This window comes from Dromiciops gliroides, chromosome 5, assembly GCF_019393635.1.
Source record: "Dromiciops gliroides isolate mDroGli1 chromosome 5, mDroGli1.pri, whole genome shotgun sequence".
In the NCBI taxonomy this organism is placed as follows: Eukaryota; Metazoa; Chordata; class Mammalia; order Microbiotheria; family Microbiotheriidae; genus Dromiciops; species Dromiciops gliroides.
In genome coordinates, this window is record NC_057865.1 from 127,026,322 (window position 1) to 127,040,321 (window position 14,000).

General features: G+C 39.5%; 1 protein-coding gene across 1 annotated transcript in view; it reads right to left on the bottom strand.

Annotated features, from left to right (window-relative positions):
• CPED1 (cadherin like and PC-esterase domain containing 1) overlaps nt 1-14,000 on the bottom strand; it is a 442,403-nt gene that overhangs the window by 315,561 nt on the left and 112,842 nt on the right. Inside the window, exons 6-7 of the mRNA XM_043967578.1 lie at nt 4,859-4,944; nt 1,929-2,098 (exon numbers count right to left, since the gene is read on the bottom strand). Coding sequence (XP_043823513.1) covers nt 1,929-2,098; nt 4,859-4,944 — 256 coding nt within the window. The remainder of the gene's footprint in view (nt 1-1,928; nt 2,099-4,858; nt 4,945-14,000) is intronic.

The following is a 14,000-nucleotide window of genomic DNA, read 5'->3' on the forward strand; positions in this document are numbered from 1 at the left end:
TAAATCTTTCTTCTACTATAATTCAACATTTCTAAGAAAAAAAAGGTTTTAAGGGGAACAAAAAAAATTACTAGCCAAAATTGGGTTCTTAGATTTATTTTTTGTTGGTATTCCTATTCCATCATCGACACAGATAATTCAAAGTTCAATCAACCTCCTCTAGAAGCTTTACCTAATAAATCTGTTCCATCTCACCAATTCCCTTAGCTTTCTCTTAGCTCTATAATTCAGTAATTCAATTCCACAAATATTCATACATAGGAGATACCTACATTTTGATCACTCTGAAATTCTGTTTGGGCAATTCTAGTTTTTAGAGATTGCAATTTGCCACTTTTGGTTCTAAGCTATTCGTTTTCTTTCCTAGCCTTTCCTTCTTAACTCTCATTTCATTTAACATTACACTTTGTATCCCTTACTTCACTGTTCTTTCCAGGTACTCTTATAGTCCTTGGGACCTAATGATTCTTTCCTGAAGAGCTATTCGCAATCATTGTGGAATTACTTCCCTCTGAGTTTAACTCTTGGATTTCTCTTCCATCCAGATTATTTCTTCATTGTGCTTGGCACTTTTTTCTGTTTACTTATGGCTTTAGTTTCAGTTTCTGGATTGGGTCTTGGATCTGACTTTGTTCCCTCCTGTGCTCTTGGATAGTGATCCAGCTTGATCCCAGAGAAGGCTAAACTAGTCCCTGCCCTCTGCAGGAGTTCCTGGGTTTTTAGTTGATTTCCTTGTGCCTTGACTTCCTCCTTGCATAACCCTGAAGTTTTGTAGGCTCTGTACCTTGCTATCATAAGTTATTCTGTAAGCAAGTCTCCTGCAAGACTGCAGGTACTTTGTTTGCCAGGTGCTAGTTTGATCATTTTCCTGACATGAGTTAGAGGTGCCTGGACGCTGGACTGCACAGGCACTGGTCTGACCCTGATTGCTGCTTTAGCTCAGGTATAGACTGGATGCTGGGTTGCCTGGGAATTGCTCTGGACCTGCCTCCTATTATGGCTGGGATCCTCGCTTCCTGGACTCTGCACTGGGTCCTGGTCTGGCCCTGGCTTCTGTTGTACATCTGAGCTACTTATGAGTTGTGTCTCCTACCTGCCATGGCTTGATTCCAATCCAATCTAATTAACATTTATTAAGTGTTTAAGATGTGTCAGGCACTATGCTAAGTACTGGGGATACAGTTAATAAAAAGAATGGTAGTCACTGCCTTCAAAGAGTTAATAATCTTTAGGGGGAGACAACACCCAAAAGGAGGGAGGAAAGTGGGGGAGAGGGCAGAGGGAGAGGTACAGGAAATGAGGATGTACCCACGATCTTGTTCTGTGGAGTTGAAACCAGGAAGGGCAGCGGATGCAAAGTAGTGTGTCTTCTATTTGAGCTCTATAGGTTCCTAACAGTCTGCTTATATGGTCCTATGGTATCCAGAGGAACTTAGAACCATTCCTTTTCTCTTTTCTTTAGCATTGTTCCTTCTGTTGCATTTTAAAGTCTTTACTGGTTTTTTGTTTTGTTTTGTTTTTTGTTTTTGCAAGGCTCTCTAGGTCCAAACATTCTGCCATCCTAAGCAGAAATGTCTCTACTGCTCCTTTTTCTGGAAAATACATGAGTTAATGGGTTGAATATAGAGGTACTATGTGGCTCAGGCCTGCTTCTAGTATCTATCTTACTAACAGACCATATAGAAAGTATAAAGCAGCAAAGAATTTAACCGGAATAGAATAACAGGTCAAAGTTAAGCAACAGACAAATTTTCAGCCTCCCAACCCACCCCACATGCAAATGCACACAGTTTCCTAGAGATTTAAAAGCAATAACATATGAAATTCTAATACTTGGGCCAAGAAGAGGGGAGAAACATGGGGTCAATCATGGGAAAGGAGCAGAGTGGGATCAGGCTAGAGAGACAGTTACCATGGGACAGGCCTACCAGTCTTCATGGGTGGTAGGTCAACTTTCTTGTCAGCCACAAGAGGTGGTGGTGAGACACACTTAGCGATGGGTGTACCATTCATTGCCAAAGACAACCACCCTGTGACCCGTTCCCCGCCTCCTTCACGATCTTCGCTGTCTTTCCGGAGGCTGGGAATTCTATGGACCCTGGGATGCAAAGAAAGAAGGTGTGGGAGGCAGGGGCAGCTGAGAGTCTAGTCCCTCAGTTTGCACTCCAAGTCTTCAGCCCCCTCAGCTCCTTCTCTATGTGCTCTACATGCCTTTGCCCTGTTCTTTAGAAGCTTTTATACCTCTCTCTTGCTGAAGTTACCTGGGCAGTGTCTGATACTGAAACTTTTTGGAGTTCTTGTGGAAACCAGAACCTTGGCTTGCCTCGGAAGTTTGGAATTGAAGGAATGATTTTTGTTTGCTTTGTTTTGTCAGAAAATCCTTGCCAAAAACTGAGTGCTTTTTAAATGACTGGGTTCTCATAACTTCTCTTTTTCAGACCCTCCCTTTTTGTTCATACTTTCATTTCTTCCCTCCTCCACCTAGCTGATAAAGTGAATGAGGCTGTAAACTTTGGAACACAATCTCTACTATAACTTGTGGCTCCTTCCAGAAAGCTCAGGTGTGAGATTTGTGTGTAATGTGATTTTTAGAATGTGGACTAGAACTGAGGGGTGGAGAAAATTGTCTTAAAGGTATTCAGAGAAGAAGAATTTAGGGACAAGTAGGAGGAAGCCTTGCCCACATCAGACTAATGGTTTGAGAAACAGGGACGATGAATGCTCTTAGTGGTTTGGTTATTTTTACATCTGTTGCCATTAGCTAAATTGTCTGTGACCACTCACTGGGGAGTTATTGATCAATCAATATTTATCAAGGGTAGTCTATGTATCTAGTAAAGCACCAGACAATGACGGTGTTCACTTTCTAAATTTTAGTGGCTGGGAAAAAGCTCTACTTGCTTTTCCCTGGTTCCAATAATATGCATGTACCACTGGGGAAGTGTTTAAGGATTTCTCTGTAAGCAAATGCCCAGGAAAAATATGCCTTAAGGCAGGGATTTCCAAACATTTTTATATATGCACTCCAATTAGCAAAAAAAAATATAGGGGTATATGCACGGACCCTTCCCTGAAGTGCAGACAAAGCTCAAGAAGCCACTAGAAGGGGCAGCTAGGTGGCACAGTGGCTAAAGCACTGGCCCTGGATTCAGGAGGACCTAAGTTCAAATCCAGCCTCACTTGACACTTAGGAACTGTATGATCCATGGCAAGTCACTTAACCCTCACTGCCCTGCTAAAAAAAGAAAAACAATGTGTATACACACATTTGGAGAAAAAAAAAAAAGAAGCCACTAGAAACATTGGAAAAGGAAAAACAAAAGCTAGCAATCTCTCTCAGAATTCCTGGCATCACAGTATAGACCATGCCCTTTCCCAGTTACATTTAGAATGCAAAGATAATATGATAACTTAGAGATCATCCAGTCTAGGGGTCCTGACACCTGTATACTTGTTCTTAAAAAATATTTCAATGACAACATTTCACTATAATTGATTTCCTTTATATCTTATGTAATCTTATTTTATTCATATAAAAGTATTATTCTGAAAAAGTGTCTTTTAGTTTTACCTGGCTGCCAAAACAATACATGATACAAAAAAAAAAGTTTTGAGGCTTCCTGAGCTAGTGCAAGTCCCTACTTTTTCAGGCAAGAAAATAGAGGCCCACAGAGAGGTTAAATGACCTGCCCAAGGTCACAATGTAGCTTAATCAGATCTGAACCCAGGTCTCCCAACCTCAAATCTAAAGTTATTTACATGGTATTATGTTGCCTTTTAGGGTAAAACTAAGGGTGATTGAAAGAGTATAATGGGGGATTTGAACCTAAGCCCTCCAGTGCCAAATTCAGTATTCTTTCTTTTATATCACTACTACATCCAAGTATTTCCTGCACTACTTAGCATCTATCAGAGAGTATAAATAAACTTTTTAGGTTAAAAAATTTCCCCCTTCTATTGGGGATGTTAGGGTAGATTTTTATGTGGGACACATAGGAAAAATATATCTCTTAGCCAAAGTTCTCAGTAGCTACAACAGAATTTACCCTAGGCTGATAAAAAAAAAAAGTGTTGATGAATTAGTGAATAGGAAATGGGGCTGAGATTTTTTCAATGCCTCTGGTTGAGACTAAAGAAGGCTGAATTTTTGTACTGAAAGACTGGTTAATCCACCCCTGAGGACAATTGAATCAGCTTGTATTTTGTCTAGTGTTTTTTGGGGGATGCTGTCTTGTAAGTGTTCATTAGTTGTCTTATTTTTGCATGGCTTGTCACTGTAGCTACATAATTAGCTCAAGGAGGGAAAGGGCAACATTTTCTGCTTCTGTCTCCCTATAGTATCTAGTGTGGTGCTGGATACAGAGCAGGCACTCAAAAACCATTTGGCAGATGGAGGAAGGAATACTACATGAACTGTTTTCTGCAAGATCATGTCAACCTTGGAGCTCACACATAATCAGTCCCCCTGACCCTGCGGCCCTTTCCTCCTCATTGGAGATGGTTGAGGATGGAGGAAATGGATCACCAAGTTCCTTCCAGATCCTCCTTTTAAATAGGGGGCCCAGACCACTCATCTATTTGTTTCCCAGACAGCTGCACTCCTTTGGATTTCATTATGTCCCCACATTGGGTACCACTATCTACCCACCCCTTCCCATTGACCCTTTTAGCATCTTTATGAGTTGTTTTCCCCCAATTAGATTGTGAGCTCCTTGAGGGCAGGGACTGTCTTTTGCTTTTCTTTGTATCCACAGCTCTCAGCACAGTTCCTAGCACATAGTAGGTGCTTAATAGCCTGACCCTGAAACCTGTTGTAATGGAAGAGGCCAGCTATAGCCATCAGTTCATGTACATAGACCTGTCTTTACACAGAGACGGACAATGTGGCAAAAGATCCTGAGCCAGCAGAGAAGGGTTTTTGTCCACAGTCCTCACCATGATATCCTACCAATAAAAGATTCACTAGTCCTAACAAGGTTTCTCTTTTAAAATTCAACAGCCTCTGAGAAATCTTAAGGAAGTTGTCATACTTTTAATCGAAATTATTTTAAACAGTTTCCTTTCTTTTAAACAACCTATATGAAAACGCTGAGGGAATGGAAGTTTCAGTGGAAGAAGAGGTGATTTTTTTTTTCCAGCATAAACCTGATCTAAGGAACTTTGCAAAGACAAAAGGACAACATGAGGAAGAAGTGTGGTCTACAGCAGAGGTGTCAAAAACTTGGCCTACTGGCTGTGTGCCGCCCACAACACTTAGTGTGGCCAGAACCATAGTAAATGTAATCTGGAAACATTTAACAAAATAAATAAAAATACAATAAAACGTAGATGATGTTACATTTTAAAACTAAGTTAATATGCAGCCCTTGTGAATGCTTAGGTATGGATTAGTGCCCCCTCCCCCTTCCTATACTTGAATTTGATATAATGGGTCTAAAGGAAGATCTCTCTAGTTGGAGTCAGAAGACTTGAGTTTCAGTCCTAGCTCTGTCTTGCTTCAGTTTCCTCATCTGTAAAAAATATTTTCTTTTTTATGTTATTTGTGAACAAACAAACAAAACCGGAGGGAATCTTACAGAAATTTTAGTCTAGCGCCCTCCTTTTACAGAGGAAGAATCTGAGAAGAAAAGTGACTTGTCTGAATTTAGCATAGATGCTCTCTAGCTGATATTCCTTCTAACCATAACATCTTTTATAAGTGCTGGGTCAGACAGGGAGGAGATGCTGTGCAGTGATTAACTTTACCTGCAATGGAATGCTTTCCTATGTCTGTATTGTACATGAGATAAGGGAACTGAATCCTCTTCTTTAGCAAAATTAACCTCTCATTTTTTTCATCCCATTTCAATCCAGTATAGTTTTTTCAAGCCAGAGAAGAGGAAATAAATATATAAAAGTGTATACGCACCCTAAAATGGAATTAAGCAGAGAGATTCCACAGTGCTGTTTAAATTAGATCTGGAGGGGCAGCTAGGTGGCGCAGTGGATAGAGCACCAGCCCTGGAGTCAGGAGTACCTGAGTTGAAATCTGTCCTCAGACACTTAACACTTACTAGCTGTGTGACCCTGGGCAAGTCACTTAACCCCAATTGCCTCACTAAAAAAAAAAAAAAAGATCTGGGTCATTTAATTCATGGAAATCTGCCAAGGTCACATGCTTTCAGAGAGAGTTCTGTGGCAGAGTTCTGTGGCTTCTCCAGCCATAGCCGGTCACCAAGCCATAGAAATCGGTCTTTAATAGCTTTAAAACTGGTCAATGTTTATTAAATCATTTCAGATTTTGGTTTAGTGGCAAAGTGCTGGATTTGGAGTCATAGGAAGTGGGCACAAATACTTTCTCTCCACTTAGTTCTTGTGTGACGTGGGGCCAAATGATCTAATCTCCCTGGCCCCCATTTTCCTGATCTATAAAATGGGGTAGGGGAAGAAGATGACCACAGAGGTCCCTTTCAATTCCAAATCAATTATTATTTCAGCCATATTCCTCCTTATAATGAATGCAGCACTGCTGTATATGGGCCTCAAAAGTCAGCTTGTTTAAATAGCAAAAAATAAATATCATTCAAGAACATTTGGTTTTTTTCTCCATTATAGCCTTGCATGTTATTTAACAAAATAAAAATAAATAAATAAATAAATAAATAAAAAGGTTAGCTGGATGTTTTAAAAATTTTCCAAAACACTTTTCTCTGGCTCCTACTGCGTGTATATATTTAAAGGGCAGTTGAAAGCCAACTTCAAGAGCCAAGCTCAAACTACTGGAAGAGTGAGTTATAACCCTAAAGTTGGCACAATCCTAACTGGAACTGTTTCGACGAGGATATGCTACGTTAAAACAGAAGGAAAAAAAATGATACTGGCCCATCCAAGTCAAACATCTCTCTCATGTTTTAGTCTTTCAAACATGGAAAGGCACATTTTTTTTTAGGTCTTCAACTTTGTAAGCCTCTTTTATCATTCCTAAATTTCCTAAAGTACCCACTAGAATGAAAAGCAAGAACAAAATGTTTCACAGGAAACCAACAGCTAGCAGCAAGGTTAGAAAGCTTTTTCAGAAGTTAGTTAAATTAATGACAAGATAAAAATAAGCATTTATGCATTTCATCCAGAGTATCTCAGATCAGAGTAACAAGTTAAAGGTTCTTTATACTTTATACTGTGCTAGTTTCTAGCATTTCCTTCTGGATAAAGATTAAACCAGTACTCTAATGGGTCTGTGACTTTCTCAATTTGAATACTCTTCAATCTCATCAATGCCAATCCATCCTATGGGACTCCTGTCCATACCCTTCCATAAGTTCACCAGAGGGCATCTACCCAGCATGTAGGGGACCTTCCTCACTTTCCCTTGTGATGATGAGGCTACTAATAGAATGCATTGGCTATCCTTTGCTCTCTCTACATGAGCAGTCCATCTTCTTTTTTCTGCTCAAATATTTCTTTGATTAGATTATTAATTAAAAAACATTTATTAAAACCTACTATGTAGCCAGGCACTGTGATGCGTCCTATGGAAACAAAAGTGAAAGAAAAACTTCTGCTCTCAGGCATCTTACCATTTGGCCAGAAACAAATTGTATGAAATAAATGCAAGGTAATTTTGGTGCAAGTGATCTGTTATTGTTTGTCCTTTGTTTTCAAAAAGGACCATGACATTAGGGTGGTATCATGACTTGCATTGAATTGGATTTAAGTGAGGGAAGGCTGTACAGTCATCAACTTCACTCTCTCCTCCAGGGCCATCTGGGTCCAGTGGCAAGATATACATCAGGATGACTGGAGATGGCCCCAGATGTTTAAGAGAATTGGAGTTAAGTGACTTGCCCAGGGTCACACAGCTAGTAAGTGTCTGAGGTGAGATTTGAACTCAGGTTCTCCTGACTTCAGGACCAGGGCTCTATTCACTGTGCCATCTGAGAAGGATCTAGCAGCTGGGAAATAGGGAAATCTTTCAAAGAGAATTTGGTGCTTAAGCTGATGCTTGAAGGAGACTAGGTATTCTAAGAGGCAGATATGAGGAGGGAGGAAATTCCCAGCATGGGGAGGGGAACAGCCAGCACAGAGGTAGATAATGGAAGGTTGTGTATGAAGAACTGTAAGAATGGAAGTTTGGCTGGACTACAGTATATGTTAAGGAGAGCAATTGATGAATAAAAAGACATTTTAAGTACTTTATTTATATATGCTAAGCACAGGGGATAAAAACAGAAAAGCCAGCTAGTCCTTGCTCTCAAGGAGGGGCAGACAACACTAAGGAAGAGTCAGCAGCTGGGAACATGGAAAGGTCTAAAAGTCTTAAGGGGATAACAGTGAAGTAGTTGACAAAGTCCAGTTTTCTTAAGGTTACATAACTAGGTAAAAATTCTTGCCCTTTCCCCTCCTGGCTGTGTTTGTGATTCTCCAGACTGTTCCATTATGATTCAGATGCCTTGTCATGCTGGGACTTCCTTCAGCACTTGCAGTCTTTTCTCCCTGGTATATCCCTCTCCACCTTGCCAGCTTTTTCTTCCATTGCTGAGTTCTTTCCAGGAGCATCCATTTGGGGAATATGCTCAGGGCAGCGATACTTCATTACCCTGCCTTCTGTGTTTGTGAATCTCTGGATTTTTACCAAGTACCTTCCTCTACAACACTCATACTTTCCCAGCTCTCTTTTATGTGAAGTCCTCCCTAATTAGAATGTAAGATTTTTAAGGGCAGGGATTATCTTTCTTTTCTCTTCTATTGGTATTCCCAGAATTTAGCACAGTGCCTAGAACATAGTAGAAAAGCCATGCTTGTTGCTTTGCCTTATAAGATGAAAATGCTAAACTTTAACGAAACAAATTTCATTCTAGGAAGAAGGATGCATGACATTACCCATTTCTCACTAAGGAAACAAAAAATCATCAGTGGGTGTGATGGCAGACTACAGAATTCTCTTTTGTTTTTGTTTTTGTTCTTTTAGTTTTAGGAAACAGAGGTAGGGCATATGGTAAGATCTGGAGGATCTTATTAGGCACTGGCAGGGAAAATGGTAAGGCCCAGTGGTCCTCCACATCAAAAAGAATGGAGTTGTTGACTACCTTCTCACCCAAGTCCTGCACACAGTCAAGCAACTGAGATGAAGAGGGAAGGCAAAGGAATAGGGTGCTCCTGTTCCTGGTGGTAGTAGTTCTTTCTGGGCTACTTGGACATCTTGAATATGTTCTGGGTTAGCCAAGGTTTAGGGGAGAGAATGCATGGGGTAAGAGACATATGCCAAATTTGCATCATTCCCACTCATATTTACCCAGTTGATTATCCTTCCAACCTAATCTCTCTCTCTCTTCCTCTTCCTCCCTCGCCCTCCCCTCTCTCTCTTTCACCTTCCTTTTCACTCTCCCTCTCCCTCTCCCCCCACCCCCACCCTGGATAATGTAGACTTAGGCAACCCAAATTTTTCTGAAACATAGTATTCCCCAAATAAACAAATTTTCTTCACACTTCAATAAAAAGGCAACAGAAGTAAAAAGAGTATATGAAGTAGGTCTAAGGCCCCAAACCTGATTTTTCATTAGATCCATTGACTGATTTTGTTCAAGGTCAGCTTGATTTTTATTAGGCCCTGAACAAGTACAGTGTGGACTTGGATGAGTAGATTACAAAATGAGATGTTTATAACTGTTGACTTCTCATTCTGGTCAGCAGTGACCATTTTAGGCACTAAAATGTTGCTACTCGGTACAGATTTACAATAGTGGAAGAAACAAAATGTCCTTGTGCAAAGAGCACGGGGCTTGGAGTCAGAAAACCCCAGTTCTTGTACAAATTCTGCTTCTTACTCATTGGGTGGTCCTGGCCAAGTCTCAGTTTCCTTAATTATAAAATGAGCATAGGAGTTGCTGTGCTACCTACTCCAAAGGTTTGTTAGGAGGAAAGTAACTTATAAACCTTAAAATGTTATATAAATTCAGTGTAATTTGAAAACACGTATTAAACATCTACTATATTTAAAGCCCTGAGCTAGATTGGGGAACTTTTACTTTTCTCTGTAAACTATCTTTTACCATTCCCCGCCCCCCCCCCCCCCCAGTGCTTAGCACAGTACCTGGCACACAGTTGTCAATAAGTGTCTATTGACTAACTGACTACAAAGATACGTAATAGCAAATCCCTTGTCCTCAACCGGCTTATAATCTGTTGGAGGGATAAGGAGAATGGATCGGGTAGGCTTCTTTTGAGTTATTGCCATTCTTTTAATTATTGTATATTATATGTGAGCTCCCAACCCATAACCTATAGTGACACTCATATGTATAGCAATAATATTGAGCTCCCATTTGTGACACATCAGCATGAGCTTCCATATATAAACGTGTTCCTATCTATGGCATGGCCACACAGGTAAAAGTGATGCTCATGTGTAATAGCAACTACTAGTGCTGGGGAAATGATGTCTATAGCCCAGCTTGAGAAGCTGGATGGAGGCCTGGGTGTCTGATACTAGGACAACTCTCAGCTAGTTCCTTAGCAGCTGTAGCACACACCCCTCTACTGTTTGTCCCTAGAAGAGGGTTTTTCCTCCATATCTCACTTTCTCCAACTAGTCTAAGATAAGATCTTGATATGTTCTTCTTTCTCTCCAAAGGAGAATTGTTAGCTCATACAGTTAAGGAATAATATCTCTTATCTCCCTAAAAGGCAAACTTTGCCTAGTTGTTTCATGCCAGAAAATAAACACATTTGCCTTGGTGGTTTTGGTGCCACCATTTTTCCTTTTTGCAAAAAGAATTAAAGAACATAAAAATTCCAAGGAGTATAATTAGGAAATAAAAGATATAAACACCAAGTCATTTTTGGCTAGCGGCCTCAGAAGGCCAAACCACTTGTTTCTTTTTCTTTCTTTTCCTCCTCCCAAGGGGCTTGTGGTGTTTAGGGAGGAGAGCAGGCAGTGAGAGTTCAGACTGTTAATGGGGGATTACTCTCCTACCAAGGATGGAACAGTGAGAGAAGAAAGTATCAGAGATTTAGTCTTTATATGACTCACTGTTCAATTGCTTCACTGTGTACCAATACCAGCTTTGTTATCTCCATTACTTATGATACTACAACCCGCTAAGAGTTAGAGTACAGGTGTATAGATGAGAAAAGGACCTGAGCATAGGACAAACCATACCACTCTGATCTCCCAGGCTCCAGGAATGATTTCCCCATTCCCTCTTTGCCTCTTGAATTTCCACCCATCCTATAAAGCCTAGTTTAGATGTTGCCGCCTTCTCCAAAATGAAATCTCCCTATCTTCTTTCTTCCCACTCTCTGAGGAGTAATACCGAGATCAAAATGTCACTGGTCTCAGTGAAGTCTGAGTAAAAAATCATATCGGTTACAGTAAATCTTTAGTTCATCACTAACTGTCAAACTGGGTGAGGCTACATTATTTACAGAAATGTTATACTGAGAAAACAATGCCCTTCATTCCTGTTTAAATATATAGTCTATTATAAAAAGTGGTATTTATAGAACCTAAATCAGACCTTAACATTATTGGATGTTCTCTTAACATTAAATATCTAGTAGAATTATCTTCAGCTGGAGAAAGATGAAAGGATAGGAGGAAGAGTGTCATTAAATGACCATTCCATTCAGTAAGAGTAATTTGGAAGTCACAGAGATAAATGGACAATTAAAACACCAGACAAAGAAGGGGAAAGGAATAAGGAGAGAGCTATATATTTCTAGAACTTATGAGTATTCATGGGGAAAGGGGGGGGGAAGGTAGAGAATATGATGAGAGAGAAGCTGCTTAACTTTGTGACACCAGATTTAAAAAAAAATTTAAGATGCTTTACAAAGACCATACCACAAAATACAATCCTTGTCCATATTAAAACCCTCAAAAAGTGTATGTATCTATGACAATGTTTCCAAAATCAAAATGACACTATCTAGTCTATGCAGACATACAATAAATAAGGATTTTGGCATGTGGCCCATAACCTTTCATCTTTTCTAGTTGACAAACAGAACGTACAAAGTTTTTTTTTTCTTTTCTTTAATCAGTGAACTATGCTTGGCCATGAATCAAGTCCTTACTCCTACTTCTCCTTTTGAAACAACATTTTTGTAAAGCTAGAGAAACTTACTGCATCAAGTTAACTACTCCATTATGTAAACAGCAACAAAGAAAAAAACATACCTTTGTCAAATATGTAGGCTGTTCCCTAGTTTAAAACAATAGCAATAACAATAGCCAGTGCCTTTAGTTTTTACTGAAATGATTGTAATTGAATCAATTATTTTAATAGCTTTGAACAAAAACCTCGATGGAATTTTAAACTCCCACTTTTTAATCGGCAAGAGTTTATAATTATAAAACCACTCTCACTATGGAGTCAGTGGGGATATTTTAGCAAGAGTTAAGGACCACAGAGCCAAGTCTATACATAATGATTTTAAGCAGGCACCATCAATTTGTATCTGAGTCATTCATTCGTTTTTGTTTTATTTTCAAAATGATAGATGAAAGCTGAAGAACATATCCTTTGCAATGGGACACACTGCTGTAGTTTTAGTTTTGGTATATTATCAAGAAGTCCTGTGGGATTAGGTGATAGGTTATTATTATGCAGAAGTTCATAATTAGATGTTGTTTCTGATTCTGCAAAAGACTGAATTTAAAATAGATCTAAAGTTTTATAGATTTAATTTCACTAATAGCACAGAACTCTTTCTCAATATAAAGATTTCAAGATAACCTTACCTTTTGGGTTTTATTTCATATTACTTTTCCCCTTTAGTATTTTGGACTCTAGGCCATGAATCTGTATAGATAGATAGATAGATATAGATAATTGTATTTCTTTCTTTTTTTAAAAAAAAGGCAACTAAGGTTAAGTGACTTGCCCAGGGTCACAGAGCTAACAAGTTCTGAGGCTGGGTTTGAACTCAGGTCCATCTTAACTTCAGGGCTAGTATTCTCTCCATTATATCACTCAGCAGTTCCTAGATGACCATATTTCTTTTTTTTTTTTTTACATGAGGCAATTGGGGTTAAGTGACTTGCCCAGGGTCACACAGCTAGTAAGTGTCTGAGGCCGGATTTGAACTCAGGTACTCCTGACTCCAGGGCCGGTGCTCCATCCACTGCGCCACCTAGCTGCCCCGATGACCATATTTCAATGTAATTGGTTTCCTTTGTAATCCCATGTGTTTTATTTAATGCATATAAAATATTTTCCTGGGAATGGATCCATAGGCTTCATCAGACTTCCAAAGCCAATGACGACATAAAAGATATTAAAGAATCTCTTACTCTGCAAACTAGAGTCCTTTCTGTCCCAATGGTAATGAGATATTTACCATTCCTTGTGTTCTCTTGGCTCCATGCCTGTGATTGCTCAATTCCATTCCCTATGCTTTGAATGACTTCTCTTCCCCTCTGCCTTTTGAATTCTTACCCACCCTGTACAGCCCAAATAAGATGTAACTTCCTCCCTAAAGCCTTCCCTGATCCACCTCTTTAGTAAGAAAGTGATTTTATATACCCCCAACTTCATGTAGATAGCACTTTGTTTCAAAAGTCTCTAATGCACTTATTATAAGAATTAAGCCATCAGTGTTTGAGTATTATTCCTCCATTAAACTCTGATATTTAGATTCTAGTAATTTTTACATTTACAAGAGACAACTTTTATCTAAACTCTCTATCTCCTACAGCCCTAAGAATAGGGCTCTCCAAACAGACTAAGAAACAGATAAATGTTTATTCAATGAACTAATGGCTTTACATCTGAGTCCTCTTTTTGGGGGGGTGGGGTGGCGGGGCAATGGGAGTTAAGTGACTTGCCCAGGGTCACACAGCTAGGAAGTGTCAAGTGTCTGAGGCCGGATTTGAACTTAGGTCCTCCTGAATTCAGGGCTGGTGCTTTATCCCCTGAGCCACCTAGCTGCTCTGAACTAATGGCTTTAAATGGGTTAAAATAAGACTTTAATAAAGGATTTTAAATGGGTTAAATAAGAAAGATTAGGAACATTTTTTT